The 22,211-nt window shown below is 36.1% G+C and overlaps 1 protein-coding gene across 18 annotated transcripts in view; it reads left to right on the plus strand.

Moving 5' to 3' along the window:
- Positions 1-22,211, plus strand: part of LRRC9 (leucine rich repeat containing 9) — a 157,979-nt gene that overhangs the window by 13,803 nt on the left and 121,965 nt on the right. For 14 of the 18 annotated variants that reach the window (XR_012090974.1, XR_005235390.2, XR_012090975.1 and 11 more), the window contains 5 exons: positions 5,306-5,488; positions 11,240-11,395; positions 11,965-12,063; positions 20,534-20,730; positions 21,629-21,760. Coding sequence is in view for 15 of the 18 variants with exons in the window: in XM_073011048.1 (XP_072867149.1) it covers positions 5,306-5,488; positions 11,240-11,395; positions 11,965-12,063; positions 20,534-20,730; positions 21,629-21,760 (767 nt within the window). In the remaining 3 variants the exon portion in view is untranslated. The remainder of the gene's footprint in view (positions 1-5,305; positions 5,489-11,239; positions 11,396-11,964; positions 12,064-20,533; positions 20,731-21,628; positions 21,761-22,211) is intronic. The other 4 variants (XM_073011046.1, XM_037984074.2, XM_073011049.1 and 1 more) reach the window with 2 other exon arrangements.

The following is a 22,211-nucleotide window of genomic DNA, read 5'->3' on the forward strand; positions in this document are numbered from 1 at the left end:
GCATGGCTCATTTCCTCGTTTATTTCAGGTCTTTGTCAAAATATTATGTTCTAAGTGACACCTTTCCTTCCCAATTTAGGTGTAATAGGAAAACCCTCACAACCCTCCCCAACCTGCAGCACTCGCTATCACTGTGCCACTGTTTTGTTTTTCCTCTTGGCACATCCCTTACTAGAATACCAGCTCTCTGAGTACAGGAACTTTGCCTGTTCTCTTCATTGCTATATCCACAATCCTTAACATAGTGTTGGACATGTAGTAAATCTCAATAAACATTTGTGAAGAACATGAATGAAAGAGAAACAACCAAATAAAGGGACTTAATATTTATCACATATAATGTTGGTTAAAAGGTGACATTTGTAATTTTGACAGTGTAAGATTGAAGGTGCATATTCGAACACATCCTCTAGAAAATATTGAAGAAAGGTAAATTTACTATAGAAATAACTTTGAGTTCATAAGTATTAAAGTAGGCATTATTCTACTCAGGCAAAAATATAAAAATACCAAAAAGCTATAGAATGAGGCAGATTAAGTCCCTTAAAAAGATATGTAAACAAAATTCTATTAGTCAAATTCAAGAGGAAATATTTGATAAGAACTTTGAAGTGTCAACAGAATTTGAACAAGCATTGGTGGGAGGATCTTCTGGGTAGTAGGGCGTGGGCATTCTAAGAAGGGGAAAACAATATGTACAAACACAGAGAAGTGAGAAATCAAGGGGTATATTTGAATAACACCAGCATTGTCATTTGACTGGAATATAGAGTATATATAGCAATATTGGAAGTTAACTAGAAAGGTCAATTGGGTCTCGAATATAGACTGTATTTTATAGACAACAGAGAGCTGTAAAATTTTTGAGCAAGAAAGTGATATGATCAGAAATGTTCTTTAGGGATAGTGATCTGGAGTTAGTGTTTATTGACTTGGAACAGCTAGAAGAAGAAAACCCAGTCAGGAGATTTCAGGAATAATCTAAATGAGAGATTGTGAGACTACGAATTGGAGTGTTAAGAGAAAAAAGAAGAAAAGAAGAAGAAGAGAAGGAGGAGGAAAGACGAGGAAGAAATAGATGCAAGAGACATTATGGTTGTTGAATTTGCAGAATTTCACAGCTAGTAGAATGTGAAGTGCTAGAGAGTCCAAAATGAATCTGTGATTACAGTTCTTAGCAAGCTCAAAAAATATACAAATCAGAAAAATAATGGCTAGTTTTGTGGGGGTGAGGGGAAGGGAATGTGTCTGGTTCTGGATATGTTGAGTTTAGAGTACTAGTGGGGCCCTCCAGGTGAAGATCTGCACACACAACACTGAGAAATGGGTAAAGAGCAGTCAATACCTTACAATCTTGGCATAACAAGCAAGAGTGTGAAGCAATGCTTAGGGCCATGGCAAATTGTCTCTACCAACATTGAGGCCATCAGATAGGAGATCAGATTAAACATGTGGAAAATAAGCCATGATAGAAACCAGAGACACTCAGAGGGTGGTAACAGTTGTGACAGGGACAGGCAGTAAGATAGATAACAGGATTGTGTGTGTGTGTGCGCGTGCATGCATGAACACACATGCACACGTGTATCTTTCCCCTTCTAGTTCTGCCAGTTTAAGATACTATACTAAATCTTTAAATCATACTTACTATATGGAAATTCTAATTTTCAGCCTGGTAAACACATCATAAAATTAAAACAAACACAAAAAAACCTTTGAAATAATTCTTTCTTTGAAAAGAGCTCTTTTAAATCAATTAGAAACAAATAATCTAAGATACCCAGTAGAATAAAGGATAAGTGAGCAGATAATTCATAGAATTGAACTCCACATGACTAGTAGATTCATAAAATAATTTTCAATCCTACTAAGAATGAATAAAATGAAAAATAAAACGTGATATAAAGCTGGACATAGTGGCTCATGCCTGTAATCCTATCACTTTGAGAGGCCAAGGCAGGCGGATCGCTTGAGGTCAGGAGTTCGAGACCAGTCTGGCCAACATGGTGAAACCTTGTTTCTACTAAAAATCCAAAAAAAAAAAAAAAAAAAAAGCCAGGTGTGGTGGTGGGCGCCTGTAATCCCAGTTACTCAGGAGGCTGGAGCAGGAGAATCTCTTGAACCTGGGAGGCAGAGGTTGCAGTGAGCTGAGATTGCACCATTGCACTACAGCCTGGGTAACAGAGCGAGACTAGGTTTCAAAAAAAAGAAGAAGATATAATTGTAATTGATAATATTTTATATAGTCAACATTTGATAAACATGATACTCTGTGTTAGAAAGATTAGGATAAGATGGGCATTTATATGACATTGGTAATCATTTAAAATGATAGAACTTTTCTAGAAAGCATTTAGATAATGTGTACCAAGTCCTTTAAACAGGCTTCTATCCTTTAATCTATCAATTCCTCTTTTAGGAATCTATTCCAAGAAAATAATGTGAAATGTGGATAAAGCTTTTATACTTAAAATAGGCTAAAATTCCAGAAGAGATCAGAGAGAGCTATGAACGTTAAATTCAGAGTGCTGTGGGAACATATAAAAGGGAGACCTAGCCTTGTTTGGGATATCAGGACAAGACACCCTTGAGGAGCTAATGTTGCAGCTAATGATATCAGACGTGAGTAGGAGTTGCCCAGGCAAAGACCCTTCCAGGCAAAAGTTAAAGCATGTGTGAAGGCTCAAGGTGGTTGAAAGGGGTATGGCAGATTCTACGAACTAGAAATCCTCTGTGACTGGAACACAGCAAGGGAAGCAAATATGACATAAGGCTGAAGAAGATAAGTGCAGGATTCTGGGAAAATAAGGCATTGCCCTGCCAAGAAACTATAGGGAAGTTTATCTTACCTGGCTAGCCATGGCACCCTTGTGGTGGTTATAAGCTGTGGCTGCATAGGCAGAAAGACCTCTCAGGTCTAGCTCTGCCTCACACTAGAGGCAGCATAATACAGTGGAACATGAAGTTTAGGTGAAATAACAATGTAAAGTACCCAAACAGTGACCAGCACATAGTAAGGACTCAACAGATCCATTGTTCTTATTATTTTATTACCATTACTTTAATTACACTGACGTGCTGTATTTCAGTATCTTTATTTTAAAAATGGTGATAACAGGATTATTATAAAAATTCATTGTGTGTCATAATGTTTAAAAAGGCTTTTTATGGCATTATGACTGTCATGAAAACATTGAACCTGATTCACAGGAGCTTTTACTATCTTCATATTAGAAATGTTCCTGGAACACTATTATCTTAGATTTTTATCTCTAACCTTTCCTCCTACTCTAAGAAGATAACTATCCTATCCTGGTGGTGACTGAATAAATTCTGTGCCCACCTTCCAACCATACCAGGCACCAGAGCACTAATTTTCAGTGAGACTTTGTGCCTTCATGGACTCCAGTGTCATCTGAATTTGGCATGTAGTTGGGGGATTTCTGTGTAGGAATTCAGAGTTTATACCCACCATCTACCAGCTCATTTATACCCACCATCTACTATGGTCAAATGAAACATAGCAACCCAGTAATCAAAGGCTGCCAAATGGTTTACCTTCTTGCCCCTGCAGAATTTGACCAAATAATTCTCTGAACAGCTCTGTCCATAAATTTTCCTTTTAGAGCAACTCTGCTTAGTCCTCCTCCCCACATAGGCTCAGCCCAAGCCTCAGGTCAGACCAGTGAGCCACATTCTCACTTGTCCAGAGAGAGTTTGGAAATATATTAACCACCTCAACCTGTATTACTCTTGTTTCCAGCAACCTGACTTCACTATTCTCTTTTCCATTCCCTTTTTACTGTAACTTTAGAACTAATGCTTCCTGGTTCTTCCTTTGGATTTCCCTTAACCCTGATTCTGATTTTTCTAGCTAGAATTGCATCCTTTCACGTTTGACCCCACCACAGTACCCTCCTACCTCAGGCACCATCCTGCTAATGAGAAAGTATGAGGATATCCTCAAAGTTGGTTGAAAGTAATCAATTTACTTTACATATTTATTTAGTGCCTGCTGTGTTCTGAGTGCTGAGTGTTGGGAATACAATGTTAAACAAGACACAAACCGTGTTCTCCACAAGTTTATTGCAGGGATAGCAAACGTTTTCTGTAATGACAACAAAAAAAAGCCAAATAGAAAGTATTTCAGGCTCTGTGGGCCACATGTGGCCTCTACTGCATATTCTTCTTCTTTTTCAATACGTAAAAATGTAAATAACATTCTTTTTTTGCAGATTGGGGGGCCAAAGCCCATATAGACCCTTGGCTTATAGATACAAGCAATTGGCAATAGGGTATGATAAAGTCCATACCAAAACTAAGCTCAGTAGCTAAAAGAGCTCTTAGGAGGAACATCTATCCCAACATTGGGGGATGAAACAAGGCTCCCAGGGAATATGACACTGGGGTTGGGCCCTGACAGATTAAAAGGTGAAACTGGGGTGAAGTTCAGGCCACTCAAAAGGAGCAGCATGAGTAAAGGTCTAAGGACAAGATAGGGCTTGGCACATTCCAAAACTTCAACTGGTTCAATATGACTAAATCATAAAATATTAGGGTTTAAACAGGAAGAGGCAGGATGGAAGAGTTAATCAAGAGCCAGATGACAAATAAAGGAAAGTATAAATAATGACTTAAACATCAGGAAAAAATATGTTAAGGAGAAACATTGGTCTGAGAGTGCATATCAATCCTTCCTCATCCATAGGTTGTGAGAGAACTGAGGCCCTCAAGGAAAGTTAGACTTCAGTTGACCATAATAGGTAAAACAGGTACTTAATGGAAAAAACAAAACAAAAAAAAAACCCAAAAATCAGGAATTCCATGATGATTGTTTGTAATGAACAGGGGATCCCATAGCCTTTAATGAGTAGAGCAGATCTGGAAGCAGGGAGGATGGACAGGAGTGTTTCTAGGTGATAAGTATAGGAAATAGGAGTGAGGAAAGCAGAGACCTACAGGTATCCTGGGGGCAATTAGCAAGAGGGGCCGTGTAGGGGAGGCAACATATTAATGAACAAATGTGCTCGCATCACTGGCTTCAATGTTCCAGCTGGAATACATGATTTAGTAAATATTTAAAAGGCATAGTGGTATAGCGTATTGTTTAATTATTGTTGCTATTTTCTTCGGGAATTTAGCTTGTTTTTCAATAGAGAGAAACATTTTAGGCATCTAAATCACTTTAATGTATTTAAGCACATAATTAGAATGCATTAGAGTATGGCTGATCTTAAGTGTTCAAATACTGCCTTTAGAAATGACAGTCACAATTAATTGAACATTATCTTTGCTGGTGTTTTAGGAGCTCACGAACTTAACCAGGCTGCCTTGCTTAAAGGATTTATGTCTGAATGATCCTCAATATAAAACCAATCCAGTTTGTCTTCTGTGTAATTATTCCACACATGTATTATATCATTTGCCTTGCCTTCAAAGATTTGACACATTGGATGTGTCAGCAAAGCAAATCAAGGAACTGGCAGATGTAAGTACATCCGTAATCAGGCATCTGTGATTTCTGTTTTATTAGTTAGTTTATTAGTTAGGCTTCTTTCTGGCCATGTCCACATATGGTAGGTAGGATTATCAGTTCAGTTCTTGTTGCCAAGTCTACTTTTGCCCTAGTGAACTGGATATTACACATAAAAGTATATAAATAATAATATTAATACTAGAATCTTAATTTTGATGACAGTACTGGAAGGTGAAATAATGAAGTAATATTGCTTCTAATCTACAAAACAAGAAGGAAATTGAAAAAAATAAGTGTCAAAAATAATTAGACTAGTGCCATGTATATATAAATTAAAGCTTAAATAACAGAAATGTAACAACCACTTCTCCTTTGGAATATTACATATCAAAATTAGAAAATATCTATGGTTTATGGTAGTCGACCAAGGATTAGGTAGATTTTAATCTAATTAAAGATAGTTTGTGATTATCTGAAAGTTTAAGTAGCTGAGGACATCGGGGGAAGAGAAGTAACAGATGAAGACAGGAGTGGTGGAGGCCAGATTATGTGAGACTGTAGACTGTTGTAAGGACTTTGGTCTTTATTTTGAGTGAGATGGGATCCACTGGAAAATTCTGATCAGAGGTGGGACTAAGATGACTTATGGTTTAAAGGGATCCTTTTGAATAATGTATTAAGAATAGACAATTAGAGGGAGAAAGTTGAAAGCAGAGAGACCAGTTAGGAGATTATTCCAGTAACTTAGATGAGCAATGTGGATGGTTCAATGCATGGTGTTCACAGAGAAAGTGGTAAGAAGTTGGATTCTGGTAGCAGTTACAAGATGGAACCTATCTGGGTTTACTGATGGATTGGATATTAAGTACAGAGGAAAGAAGTAGAGAATAATTCCAAGATATTGACTGGAGCAATTCAAAGAGTAAGTTGCTATTTGACGACATGAGGAAGAGTATGGGAGGAGTAGGGGAGGAGTAGGTTTAGAAGGAAAAATCATTATTTTAGAATCACGATAATTTTAGGCATGTAAAGTTTGAACAATTTTTTGAATATCCTAAGGGGACATGCTCAGTAAGTAGTTGGATATCCATATGAGTCTCCTATGTGGGAGAGTTCCCCAGATTGGGGGTATAAATTAAAATATGAGAACTGAAAGCAGAAAGTTGGTACTTAAAGCTGTGGACTGGATGAGTCACCAAGGGAATGGTGTGGAAGAGAAAGTGTGTCACTTGGGTGCTAAATGTTGGGTAGATGAGAAGGAACCTACAGAGGAGACTGAAAAGGAGAACTAAGAGAGGCAGGTTCTTCTGACATTCTGACTGAGATTCTCATACATTTGGTTCAGTCTTGTAAATGTCAGGAGTAGCATAAAGAACAACAACAAAAAAGGAATTGTTAGACAGTTTCTAACATCTTAAATTAAGTAATTATATTTCATTTTCTTATTGTAAAATATTTACCCTCCCTTTACCTTTTAAGGCACAAATAAGATATGTACTATAGTCCAACTTTAGATTCAGACAAAATGATTTTCAAATTCAAAGTATTTTTAATTTATGGATCGATACAGATTTCTAAAATGCTTTTTTCCTTACTATGCATAAGAAGACAAGTTGTGGCAGTTCTTTGTGATAAATTCTTGAACAGAGTGCTATTGATTCTTCAGATTTTCACCTATGACTGTGACCTAGTTTGTGTAAACTACAAGTGGCAGGTAAAGTCAGAACCTACCAGGAGGACCACCAAAGAGTTAGTGTGAGACAGAGGGAAGAACATATGGGTTCAAATCCGAAGACTTGGATTCAAGCCCCCAACTGCATGTGCTACTACTGAAGCTCAGTTTTCTGAACTGAAACGAAGATGATGAAAATAGTATCTGCTTTTCAGCACAGGGTTGTTTGGGGGAGCCAATGAGTTAATGTACATAAAAGCCCATTTTAATTGTTAAGTAGTATAAAAATAAGTGCTATGAAACTATAGTTGAATATAATTCAGTTTATGACTTTGAATTCTTTTTTGGCCACCTAAGATGCAAAGGGATCAAATTTTGTCTTAGTACAAACATGCAGCTGAATTTAGCATTATAACTAGTCCAATTTCTTTTTCTTAAAAGTTTGTTTTGACAGGTGTAGAATTCTACCAAAGTCTTTGAAAGTGACTTTGACATTAATTTTTTAAAGTCCGAATACAAAAAGCAAGTTGCATGTGGTCAGCCTACAAAGTTGATTGGCTATAGAGTTACAGTTTATAAAATAGTCTTCCCTCCTTCCCCAAAATCTTACTATATACTCTCAAACAAGGACAAAAAAAAACCCGTTCATTGACAACTCTTATTTATTGTTATGATGTACTAAGTGATTTTGAAAAAGTTTAGAAATAGTAAAATATCATAATTTTTGTTTCTATATGAAGATATAGGTACATTCTTAATAAATTAGAAAAAGTTGAAACTATGGTAAGATTTACTAGACACTAAAGTCAGTCATTTTCTGCAGAAGATGGGGCAATTGAGAAGATGGGAAACATAAGTGGGAAGCAGACTTTTCATTGTATAAATCAATTTTTTTGGTTTTTGCAATGTGAATATATTGCTTATTCAAAAAAATTAAAATAAAACTAGTATGTTTTAATCTTTTATTTACCCCACCTAGGGGATTCCAAGTTAAATTTAAATTTTAGATAAACAATAAAGATGTTTTAGTATAATTAAATAAGTATAAGTAAGTTTAGTATTATGTATATTAAAACATTATTTGTTGTTTATCTGAAATTCACATTTAATTTGGCATCCTGTATTTTATCTGACCAAATTAACTCCATCCCATGTTCTTTTGTTGTGTTATTTTCTCCCTTTTATTTACAATTGATGCATAATAATTCTATATATAATGATCAAATAAGGGTAATTAGCATATTAATCTCCTCAAACATTTATTCTTTCTGTTGTGAACATTCAAAATCCCTTCTTCCAGATTTTTGAAAATATACACATTATAGTTAACCATATTCACCCTGCAGTGCTACAGAACACCAGAATTTATTCTTCCTATCTAGCTGTAATTTTGTACCCTTAACCAACCTTTCTCCCCATTCTCTCCTCCCGACTACCTCGCCTACAGCCTCCAATAGCTACAATTCTGCTCTCTACTTCCATGAGCTCAAAAAATGTTTTTAGTTCTCATACATGAGTGATAACATGCAGTCTTTATTTTTCTGTGCCTGACTTATTTCGCTTAACATAATGTCCTTCAGGCTCAACCATATTGCCACAAATGACAGGGTTTCATTCTTTTTTATAGTTAAATAGTATTCCGTTATGTGTATACACGTGTGTGTGTGTAATATATACATATATTACATTTTCTTTATCCATTCACCTATTGATGGCATTTAGGTTAATTCTAAATCTTAGCTATTGTGAATAGTGCTGCAGTAAACGTGGGGGTGCAGGTATCCCTTGGATACACTGATTTCCTTTGTTTTGGATAAATACCCAGGAGTGAGGTTGCTGAATCCTTTGGAAGTTCTGCTTTTAATTTTTTGAGAAAACTCCATCCTGTTTTTCATAATGGCTGTACTAATTTACATTTCTACTAACAGCATATAAGAGTTCCCTTTTTTGGGCCCAGGTGAGCGGATCACTTGAGGTCAGCAGTTTGCAACCAGCCCGGCCAACATGGTGAAACCCCATCTCTACTAAAAATACAATACACATTAGCCGGGTGTGGTGGCAGGTGCCTCTAATCACAGCTACTCGGGAGGCTGAGGCAGGAGAATTGCTTGAACCCACAAGGCAGAGGTTGCAGTGAGCCGATATTGCGCCACTGCACTTCAGCCTGAGCGACAGAGTGAGACTCCATCTCAAAAAAAAAAAAGAGTTCCCTTTGCTCTGCATCCTCACCAGCATCTCTTTTTTTTTTTTTTTCTGTCTTTTTGATAATAGCCATTTCAACTGGATGAGATTATATTGTGATTTTTATTTGCATTTCCTTGATGGTTAGTTAGTGATGAGCATTTTTTCATATACCTAGTGGCTATTTGTATGATATCTTTTGAGAAATGTCTATGCAGTTCCTTTGCCCACCTTCTGGTTGGATTATTTGTGTGTGTGTGTGTGTGTGTGTGTGTGTGCATGTTTCATTTGTGTGTGTATGTGTTTGGGTTTTTTTTTGTTTTTTGTTTTGCTGTTGAGTTGTTTGAGTTCCTTGTATATTCTGGATATGAGATCCTTATTGGATGAGTAGTTTGCAAATATTTTCTCCCTTCCATAGTTTGTCTCTTCACTCTGTTGATTGTTTCCTTTTGCTGTGCAGAAGCTTTTTAGTTTAATGTAGTACCATTTGTCTATTTATGTTTTTGTTGCCCATGCTTTTGAAGTATTAGTCATAAAATCCTTGCCTAGATCAATGTCCTGAAACATTTTCTCTTGTTTCTTCTAGTAGTTTTATGGTTTCAAGTTTTACATTTAAGTCCATTTTTTGAGTTGATTTTTGTATATGTTGAGAGATAGGGGACTAGTTTCATTCTTCTGTATGTAGATATCCTATTGTTTTAGATTTAAGAATTTATTAGAATTATTTTTAGCTGTAACTGACCCACAGAATTTTGTATTGGATTTCCTATTGTCTCCAAATAGGAAAAAAAAAAATCAAGAAACACCATTTCCCATTTCTTAAGTTACAATTTTTTCTTTTAACTCAGTTGCACTTCAGAAATTAAGCTTTTGTTTATAAAAGATATTTAATCAGTTTATCATGATCCTAAAACAAATTTTTTTCTTGACTGTTCTTTGTTATGATTGTCTTATTTTTGGCAGGGGAATTTGGTGATTTCAGTTGCAGTACTTCATAATATGCATGGGGAAACAGAATTCTTTTGGCCTCTCATCATACTATGTATTTGTTTCTATTCTGCCTTTTATGCCAGAAAATTACATTAGGATCTTGATTATCTACTCCATACTAAATAAATTTCATAAGAAAAGACTGCATCTGTAGAAAATACATGTCTAAGAGTGTAAAAGTCTTCCAGCTTATTTGCTTTCATTATTTCAGGTAAACAAAACCATGTCAGATTTTTTATAATGCCTCAAATTTGTTTATGGTCTTCTCAGATAGTTCTTTTTAACTAACATAACTCTCAAGTACCATTTAGCTGGTGCATTTCTTAATTATGGATTTAATCAATTTATCATGATAAATTTATTAATAACTGAATGATGCATTGTTATTAAGGAATGCAAGATAAATGGATTTGATAGACATTTAGTAATTTGCTTAGCCTAATGAACATTCTTTTATAAATTTGAAAAAAAATTATATTCCTTAGCCATGCTTTTAAAAAATGAATTGAGTAATGTAATATTTGCTTTTAATTCTTATTAATTTCTTTTATTCCCTGAGTTAATCAAATAGGAATAATGAGTTATATGTTTGCTCTAATTGTACTGCCTCATTACCTGTACTATTTTATACATTACATTTTATCTGTAGTCTCTTTATGTTGTTATCCTGGAAATAAATGTGAATTTGCCTCACACTTTATGCCTCACGAAGAAAATCTTTGGAATTTCATATTTTTTATTAAGTTTAAATATAGAACTCTGTGTAGCCATTGTCACTCCAGCTATCATCTTTATTAGTACCTGAGCATGCAAATCATCTAAATTGTTATATAGAACATACTGTACTTATATAATACCACTAACAATTGCCTATAATTTGTTTTAGCTAATTTTTATGTTGTTTTCTTTCTTACTTTTAGACCACAGCAATGAAAAAAATAATGTATTACAATATGCGTATAAAAACTCTTCAGAGGCATCTTAATGAAGACCTTGAAAAACTGAATGATCGAAAATGCAAATTACAAAAGTTGCCAGAAGAACGAATAAAATTATTCAGCTTTGTGAAGAAAACCGTAAGATTTAGTAATGTAAAATTCCAGTGGCCATATCTTAAGAAAACTGTTAGATAAGATAGCAAGCAATATATTTTAAATTATGTATATAATACACACACACACACACACACGTAATTACTACTGAATTTCAAGTTAAGCTTGCTCCAAAAAAGTCTTGATTCCAAGTACTTAACTAAGCTGCATTCTGTGCTTAGAAGTCTGCAATTCAAAAAAGGTGTAGGCTTATTAAATTATGAATTTTGTTAAAAAAAACTATGTATTTTAATATGAGTTAGAGTGTTACAATGTTAGACTTATTTCAGCTGCATTTTTATTAGATGCCAGCAGGCTGTGCTCAAAATTCATTTGCTTGTTTAAGGTGCTAAAAAAAAAAAAACCCTTTACTAATAATATTAAGGTATACAACAAAGTGGGAATTTTAAGTCAAGCTATATTTTAGTAATATGCATGCATTTTTATTTAGAATAAATTGGATTTCTTTTACTAAAAGTAGACCCTGAAAAAGTAAGCATTATTTAACTCAAAACAGAATCTTGTATATATAATAATTCTGGTATTTTTTTCAGTATGAAGAAATAATGGATTATTCAACAAATGGTGTTAGAAAAGTAGTCAAACTATTTGGGAGCTGGAGAGTTGGATCCTTCATTTGCACTTTACCAAATGTAAATACCAGTAGGAAAAAAAGAATTAAATGTAAAAATCAAAACATGAAAACTTGAAGAATAAATATATAGATGGATATATTTATCTGATCTCAGCCTGCTAAATTAAAGAAACACTAGAAATCACAAAGGAATAAAATGTAGATTTGATTTTTTAAAAACCAGTGAAATGCTTTTGTATTTAAAATCATCATTAATAAATGTAAACAAAAAATGAAACTGAAAAGTGTCTTCAACAAACATGATGGACAAAGGGTCAATATCCTTAGTATAAAAAGGTGCTCATATGTAAAATAAAATAAAAGGTAAATGTCTAAATAGAAAAATTGAGCAAGGTATGTAAACTAGAATTTTGCAAAAGTAGAAATAAAAATGACTAAGAAGCATTTGAAAGAACTCAATTTGATGATTAATTTCCAAATGTTAATTAAGATACCAAGAAACCATTTTACCTATAAACTGTCAAAGTATGACACATGACAGTACTCAGGCTGGTGAAGACGGATGTGACACACTAGATACCACTTATGGAAGTGTAACTTTGATCATATGTATAACAGCCTAAAAAAGCCGAGTTTTTGACCCAGTAAATCTGCTTCTAGCACTCCATTGTAAATATGTATATAAAAGGATATATATATAAATATTTATATATCATTGCACTATTAATAATTTAAAAATTGGAAACTGTTTAATAAGAAGAGTTATACACTCAAGATAGTGTGTAGCTATTAATATTAAAAACCAAAGTTTTGAAATACATTTAATGCTTTTTTAAAGAGAGCAGTTCTTATTATAATCAGAAAAATATTCTTAAAGTAAAACATTAATAAAATTTAATTAAAATTAAAATTAATAATAAAAAGATTTCAATAAAAATCACAAGAGATCAATATATGGATATCACTTTATATCTGCTATTTTCATGTGCAAATGCATGTATTAAGTAAAATCTGCAAATGAGAAAAATAATGGCTATAGATATATACAAATATATACATTTTAATGAATATGCTTAATCTCTTTTCTAATACCTGGATATATCTATTATAGAGGAGTACAGATAACTAGTAAATTTCCACTTATATACACTTGCCCTTATAGAGTACAGTTTATCTGTTGTTGTTGTTGCTTTTATTTTACTTTAAATTCCAGGATACATGTGCAAAACATGCAAATGTTACATAGGTATACATTTGACATGATGGTTTGCTGCACCTATCAACCTGTCATCTAGGTTTTAAGCCCCACATGTGTTAGGTATTTGTCCTAATGCTCTCCCTCCCCTCGCCCCCCACCCCACAACAGGCCCTGGTATGTGATGTTCCTCTCCCTGTGTCCATGTGTTCTCATTGTTCAACTCCCACTTGTGAGTGAGAAAATATGGTGTTTGGCTTTCTGTTCCTGTGTTAGTTTGCTGAGAATGATGGCTTCCAGCTTCATTCATGTCCCTGCAAAGGACATGAACTCATTCTTTTTAATGGCTGCATAATACTCCATGGTGTATACGTGCCATGTTTTCTTTATCCAGTCTGTCACTGATGGGCATTTGGGTTGGTTCCAAGCCTTTGCTATTGTAAATAGTGCTGCAATAAACATATGTGTGCATATGTCTTTATAGTAGAATGATTTATAATCCTTTGGGTGTATACCCAGCAATGGGATTGCTGGGTCAAATAGTATTTCTGGTTCTAGATCTTTGAGGAATCGTCACACTGTCTTTCACAATGGTTGAACTAATTTACACTCCCACCAACAGTGTAAAAGCGTTCTTATTTCTCCACATCCTCTCCAGCATCTGTTGTTTCCTGACTTTTTAATAATCGCCATTCTAACTGGCATGAGATGGTATCTCATCGTGGTTTTGATTTGCATTTCTCTAATGACCAGTGATGATGAGCTTTTCTTCATACGTCTGTTGGCAGCATAAATGTCTTCTTTTGAGAAGTGTCTGTTCGTATCCTTCGACCACATTTTGATGGGGTTGTTTTTTTCTCGTAAATTTGTTTAAATTCCTTGTAGATTCTGGATATTAGACCTTTGTCAGATGGGTATCTTGCAAAAATTTTCTCCCATTCTGTAGGTGGCCTGTTCAATCTGATGATAGTTTCTTTTGCTGTGCAGAAGCTCTTTAGTTTGATTAGATCCCATTTGTCAGTTTTGACTTTTGTTGCCGTTGCTTTTAGTGTTTTAGTCATGAAGTCTTTGCCCATGCTTATGTCCTGCATGGTATTGCCTAGATTTTCTTCTAGGGTTTTTATGGGTTTGGGTTTTACATTTAAGTCTTTGAGCCATCTTGAGTTACGTTTTGTGTAAGGTGTAAGGAACGGGTCCAGTTTCTGTTTTCTGCATATGGCTAGCCAGTTTTCTCAGCACCATTTATTAAATAGGGAATCCCTTCCCCATTTCTTGTTTTTGTCAGGTTAGTCAAAGATCAGATGATTGAAGAAATGTGTTATTTCTGAGGTCTCTGTTCTGTTCCATTGGTCTATATATCTGTTTTGGTAACAGTATCATGCTGTTCTGGTTACTGTAGCCTTGTAGTATAGTTTGAAGTCAGGTAGTGTGATGCCTTGAGCTTTATTCTTCTTGCTTAGAATTGTCTTGGCTATACAGGCTCCTTTTTGGTTCCATATGAAATTTAAAGTAGTTTTTTCTAATTCTGTGAAGAAAGTCAATGGTAGCTTGATGGAATAGCATTGAATCTATAAATTTCTTTGGGGAGTATGACCATTTTCACGATATTGATTCTTACTATCCATAAGCATGGAATGTTTTTCCATTTGTTTGTGTCCTCCCTTATTTCCTTGAGCAGTGGTTTGTAGTTCTTGAAAAGGTCCTTCATGTCCCTTGTAAGTTGTATTCCTAGGTGATTTATTCTCTTTCTAGCAATTGTGAATGGGAGTTCACTCATGATTTGGCTCTTTGCTTATCTATTATTGGTGTTTAGGAATGGTTGTGATTTTGCACATTGATTTTGTATACTGGGACTTTGCTGAAGTTGCTTATCAGCTTAAGGAGTTTTGGGCTGAGATTGTGGGATTTTCTAAATATACAATCATGTCATCTGCAAACAGAGACAATTTGACTTCCTGTCTTCCTATTTGAATACCTTTATTTTTTTCTCTTGCCTGATTTCCCTGAACAGAACTTCCAATACTATTTTGAATAGGAGTGGTGAGAGGGGGCATTTTTGTCTTCTGCAATGTTTCCAGCTTTCACCCATTCAGTATGATACTGGCTGTGGGTTTGTCATAAATAGCTTTTATTATTTTGAGATATGTTCCAGCAATACCTAGTTTTTTTGAGAGTTTTTAACATGAAGGGCTGTTGAATTTTATCAAAGGCCTTTTCTGCATCTATTGAGATAATCGTGGGTTTTGTCATTGGTTCTGTTTATGTGATGGATTACGTTTATTGATTTGCTTATGTTGAACCAGCCTTCCATCCCAGGGATGAGCTGACTTGATCATGGTGGATAACCTTTTTGATGTGCTGCTGGATTTGATTTGCCAGCATTTTATTGAGGATTTTTCATGGATGTTCATCAGGGATACTGGCCTGAAATTTTCTTTTTCTGTTGTATCTCTGCCAGCTTTTGGTATCAGGATGATACTGGCCTCATAAAATGAGTTATGGAGGAGTCCTTCTTTTTCTATTGTTTGGAATAATTTCAGAAGGAATGGTACCAGCTCCTCTTTGTACCTCTGATAGGTGGCTGTCAATCCATCTGGTCCTGGGCTTTTTTTGATTGGTAGGATATTAATTACTGCCTGAATTTCAGAACTTGTTATTGGTCTATTCAGGGATTCAACTTTGTTCTGATTTAGTCTTGGGAGGGTGTATGTGTCCAGGAATTTATCCATTTCTGCTAGATTTTCTAGTTTATTTGTGTAAAGGTGTTTGCAGTATTCTCTGATGGTAGTTTGTATTTCTTTGGGATCAATGGTGATATCCCTTTATCATTTTTATTGTGTCTATTTGATTCTTCTCTCTTTTCTTCTTTACTAGTCTAGCTAGTGGTTCATCTATTTTGCTGATCTTTTCAAAAAACCAGCTCTGGCATTCATTGACTTTTTGAAGGGTTTTTCATATCTCTACCTCCTTCAGTTTTGCTCTAATCTTAGTTATTTGTCTTCTGCTAGCTTTTGAATTTGTTTGCTCTTGCTTCTATAGTTCTCTTAATTGTGAAGTTAGGGTGTCGATTTTAGATCTTTCCAGCTTTCTGTTGTGAGCATTTAGTGCTATAAATTTCCCTCTTAACACTGCTGTAGCTGTGTCCCAGATATTCTGGTACATTGTCTCTTTGTTCTCATTGGTTTCAAATAACTATTTTATTTCTGCCTTAATTTTGTTGTTTTCCCAGTATTATTCAGGAGCAGGTTGTCAATTTCCATATTGTTGTGTGGGTTTTAAGTGAGTTACTTAATCCTGAGTCCTAATTTAATTGCACTGTGGTCTGAGGGACCGTTTGTTATGATTTCTATTCATTTGCATTTGCTAAGGAGTATATTACTTCCAATTATGTGGTTGATTTTAGAATATATGCTATGTGGTGCTGAGAAGAATATATATTCTTGATTTGGGGTGGAGAGTTCTGTAGATGTCTATTATGTCTGCTTGGTACAGAGCTAAGTTCAAGTCCTGAATATCCTTGTTAACTTCCTGTCTTGTTGATCTGTCTAATATTGACAGTGGGGTGTTAAGGTCTCCCAGTATTATCGTGTGAGTGTCTAAGTCTCTTTGTAGATCTCTAAGAACTTATTTTATGAATCCGGGTGCTCCTGTATTGGGTGCATATATATTTAGGATAGTTAGCTCTTCTTGTTGCATTGATCCCTTTACCATTATGTGATACCCTTCTTTGTCTTTTTTGATCTTTGTTGGTGTAAAGTCTCTTTTATCAGAGACTAGGATTGCAACTCCTTTTTTTTTTTTTTTTTTTTTTTTTTTGCTTTCCATTTGCTTGGTAAATATTCCTCCATTCCTTTATTTTGAACCTATGTGTGTCTTTGCACATGAGATGGGTCTCCTGAATACAGCACACCAATGGGTCTTTAATCTTTATCCAATTTGCCAGTCTGTGCCTTTTAATTGGGGCATTTAGCCCATTTACATTTAAGATTAATATTATTATGTGTGAATTTGATCCTGTCATCATGATGCTAGCTGGTTATTTTGCACATTAATTTATGCAGTTTCTTCATGGTGTCATTGGTCTTTATATTTTGGTATGTTTTTGCTGTGGATGGTACCAGTTTTTCCTTTCTCTATTTAGTGCTTCCTTCAGGAGCTCTTGTAAGGTAGGCCTGGTGGTGACAGAATCCCTCAACATTTGCTTCTCTGTAAAGGATTTTATTTCTCCTTCACTTATGAAGGTTAGTTTGGCTGGATATGAAATTCTGGGTTGAAAATTCTTTTCTTTAAGAATGTTGAATATTGGCCCTCACTCTGTTCTGGCTTGTAGGGTTTCTGCTGAGAGGTCTGCTGTTAGTCTGATGGGCTTCCCTTTGTAGGTAACCTGACCTTTCTCTCTGGCTGCTCTTAACATATTTTACTTTGTTTTGTTTCAGTGTTGGAGAATCTCACAATTATGTGTCTTGGGGTTGCTCTTCTCAAGGAGTATCTTAATGGTGTTCTCTGTATTTCCTGAATTTGAATGTTAACCTGTCTTGCTAGGGTGGGGAAGTTCTCCTGGATAATATCCTGAAGTGTGTTTTCCAGCTTGGTTCCATTTTCCCCATCACTTTCAGGGACCCCAATAAATCAGAGATTTGATATTTTCACATAATCCCATACTTATTGGAGGCTTTGTTCATTCCTTTTCATCTTTTTGCTCTAATCTTGTCTTCATGCCTTATTTCAGTAAGTTGATCTTCAATCTCTGACATCCTTTCTTCTGCTTGATCAGTTTCAGCTATGGATACTTGTGTATGCTTCACGAAGTTCTTGTGCTGTGTTTTTCAGCTCCATCAGGTCATTTATGTTCTCTAAACTGGTTATTCTAGTTAGCAGTTCCTGTAACCTTTCATCAATGTTCTTAGCTTCCTTGCATTGGGTTAGAACTTCCTCCTTTAGCTCAAAGGAGTTTGTTATCACCCACCTTTTGAAGCCTACTTCTGTTAATTCATCAGTCTCATTCTCTGTTCAGTTTTATGCCCTTGCTGGAGAGGAGTTGCAATCATTTGGAAGAGAAGAGGCATTCTGGTTTTTGGAATTTTCAGCGTTTTTGTGCTGGTTTTTCCTCATCTTCATGGATTTATCTACCTTTGATCTTTGAGGCTGATGACCTTCGGATGGGGTTTTTGTGTGAGGGTCCTTATGTTGATCTTGATGTTGTTGCTTTCTGTTTGTTAGTTTTTCTTCTAACAGGCCTCTCTTATGCAGGTCTGCTACAGTTTGCTAGAGGTCTACTCCAGACCCTGTTCATTTGGGTATCACCAGTGGAGGCTGCAGAATAGTAAAGATTGCTGCCTGCTCCTTCCTCTGGAAGCTTCATCCTGGAGGAGCACTGACCTGATGCCAGCCAGAGCTCTCCTGTATGAGGTGTATGTCGACCCTGTTGGGAGGTGTCTTCCAGTCAGGAGGCATGGGGGTCAGGAACCCACTTGAGCAGGCAGTCTGTCCCTTAGCAGAGCTGGTGCACTGTGCTGGGAGAATCTCTCTTGTCAGGATTAGCTGCTGTCTTCAGAGCTGGTAGGCAGGAACGATTAAATCTGCTGAAGCTGTGCCCACAGCCACCCCTTCCACCAGGTGCTCTGTCCCAGGGAAGTGGGAGTTTTGTTTGTAAGCCCCTTACTGGGGCTGTTACCATTCCTTCAGAGATGCCCTGCCTAGCGAGGAGGAATCTAGAGAAGCAGTCTGACCACAGCCGCTTTGCCACCCAGCCAAGACCTCCCAACCTCCTTAGCACTGTCAGGGAAAAACCACCTACTAAAGCCCCAATAATGGCAGACACCCCTGCCCCAACCAATCTCAATCAACCCAGGTCGACTTCAGACTGCTGTGCTGGCAGCAGGAATTTCAAGCCAGTGGTTCTTAGCTTGCTGGGCTCCATGGCAGTGGGACCCACTGAGCGAGACCACTTGGCTCCCTGGCTTCAGTCCCCTTTGCAGGGGAGTGAATGATTCTATCTCGCAGGAGTTCCATGGCGGGCGCCTGTAGTCCCAGCTACTCAGGAGACTGAGGCAGGAGAATGGCATGAACCCAGGAGGCGGAGCTTGCGGCAAGCTGAGATCATGCCACTGCACTTCAGCCTGGGCGACAGAGCAAGACCATGTCTCAAAACAAAACAAAACAAAACAAAACAAAACAAAAAAACTCCTGCAGCTAGCTCAGTGTCTGCCCAAACAGCTGCCCAGTTTTGTGCTTGAAACCAAGAGCCCTGGTGGCGTAGGCACAAGAGGGAATCTCCTGATCTGCAGATTGCAAAAATAGTGGGACAAGCATAGTAACCTGGCTGGATAGCAGAGTCCCTCATGGCCTCCCTTGGCTGGGGAAGGGAGGTCCCTGCTCCTTGCACTTCCTTGGTGATGTGACACCCCATCCTGCTTCTGCTCACCATTCATGGGTTGGACCCACTGTCTAACCAGTCCCCATGAGATGAACAGGTACCGCAGTTGGAAATGCAGTAATCACCTGCCTTCTGCATTGGTCTCACTGGAAGCTGCAGACCAGAGATGTTCCTATTCAGCCATCTTGGCCCCCCTCCTCAGTACAATTTATCTTTAAATTACATAAGGCTGAGATTAGAGTTAGACAAAAGAGGTTCTTGCTGTGGGCCCAGAATTTAAGGGAGTACCCAAAAACCTTAGTAATCAAGATAAATAATATTCAATGCAGCATTTTTAAATATCTACATTAATGCAAAAAGTTCATTACAATAAATGTAAAAACCCCAAAATAACAAAATCTTAAGACCAGTGCTGTCTTGTAAGACCAGTGCTGAGTCATGTAAGAGACTAAGACAAAAGGAAAAATATGCACCCCTATATATATGCTTTTGTGTATTTCTACTAGTTATTTTTTTCCCGAACACCAAAATGGTTGAAAAATACTTAAAAATTGAAAAGTAGGTGTGTTAAAAATTACATTATTTGAATTTTAAATATTTGTACTAAAACCAGTATTTATTTTAATTTTACTTTGGCTTTAATAGAGGCAAACTTATTAAAACTATTTGAAAATCTGTTGCTTTGCTTATTTTCAGTTGAGAGACTGCTATGTTTGAAGTGGTTAGGGTTGGCACTTGGTCAAGAGAAACTGGCTGACTGAATTTGCACCCAAGTTGAAATCACATGTTTGGCATGCTTTTATGAAATTTAGCCTGTTTATTACCTAGATTTCCACTTTGTTCATTTAAATTAGACATTTGTTTAATAGATCCCATTAAAAATTAATATCTGAATTCTGACTTTGCCTAGACCATGTTTTATTTTTATTTTGCTCTCTGATGCGATGTTTTCCACAGTTGGAACGAGAACTGGCTGAACTCAAGGGCTCGGGCAAAGGGCACAGTGATGGATCCAATAACAGTAAAGTAACTGATCCTGAAACATTGAAGAGTTGTGAAACTGTCACTGAAGAACCAAGTCTTCAACAGAAGATATTGACCAAACTAAGTGCCTTGAATGAAAGGGTAACATTCTGGAACAAAAAACTAGATGAGTATGTTTAATTAATTATCTAGTTGTTCAGATTTGAAACCGAGAGAATCAGAATGTTTTGGGCCATCATTGACCCTAGTTCCCTTCTTCAGGAGTGTGAACAATTACAGTATGAAGTAAAGCATGAATTATATTCTTAGTACTAGTTCCTAGTACTTATAATCATCATGGGTTAAAAGCTGGCATACAGTTTTTTTTGCAGAGGCAGTTCTTAATTAGGAACAGTAAGCTTCCTCCCAGTGGCTTCCTGTCATATCACTGCTCTAGTGTCTGCAAACTAAACACAATAGAGCCTCTGCTGGTGCATAAACTCACCAATTAGATGAGACCTGGCAAAGCCCACACACAGTAGAAACAAGTTCAGTCTCAATTATCAATTCGAAATGTAAAGCAAGAAGGCTTAGCAAGGACTGTGAATTTTTTTATTTACTAAGGCACTAAGTGGATAAATTAGTGTGCCCTGTGATAATACTAAAAATGATGGTAACATGTATTGGGTTTTTATTTTGTGCCAGACTCTTTGCTAAGATCTTTACATGTATTTTGCATATATATAAAACAGCCATTTTAGAAATAAGGACTATGAATATTGCCATTTTACTAAGAAAACTGAGGCATAAAAAGTCCAAGTGACATGTCTGAGAGCTGAAAGCTGTAAGTGGTAGAGCAAGGATAGTCTTCTAGCCTTCGCATATTCTGAGAGTAGCAAAATTAAAAGTGATTTTAATTGCCAAAAATAGAATATCCTTTACATGGTTTAACTGTTAACACGAAATTTTCTTTATCCATTGAAAGGAAGCCTTGTGTTTTAACATCAGTTAAAAAAAAGTCTATCATAAGTTTTAATGTTGTGATTTGTAGATCATTCTAATAGCTGTATGTATTTTTCTCTCCAACAGAATTGAAGCAATTTATCATATTGAAGTAAAACAAAAGAAGAAAAGTCATGGCTTATTGATCCCACTTTTGTTAACTGAGTTAGAGACTGTGGGAAATTTCCATTTTGAAGAAGGCACTCGATCTGATGACTGGTAAATCTGTTAGAAATTTAGTATAGCTTTAAAAATAATTTAAGTACTTAGGATCATCAACCAGAATATCAACTTGTAAAATCCTAGAATGTCCCATTTTTGAAACATCTCTCATGCAGAATATTCATCTATTAAAAATTGGCAGGCATCTATTGAAAATTGAAAATTACCTACTTTCCACCTATACATTTCTGTTTATGCCATTATCATGAGCCAGCCTTGAAGACATCCTAATGATTTATCATTGCTTTTTACCCAATTTTCCTTAGCCCAAGAGCAGAATATAATTTAGAAAAAAAAAGTTTATAATCAAGTTTGAATTTTTCATATGTTTATACTGTTTGTTTCTGGACTGGATAGAGTGCATGTTTCTGAATATTGGTTGAGAAACTGGAACAGAGCAAGAATGCCAAAGCAGGACTGGCAACAGCAGGTTGCCAACATGGGAGCA

Source organism: Chlorocebus sabaeus, chromosome 24 (genome assembly GCF_047675955.1).
Source record: "Chlorocebus sabaeus isolate Y175 chromosome 24, mChlSab1.0.hap1, whole genome shotgun sequence".
Lineage (NCBI taxonomy): Eukaryota > Metazoa > Chordata > Mammalia > Primates > Cercopithecidae > Chlorocebus > Chlorocebus sabaeus.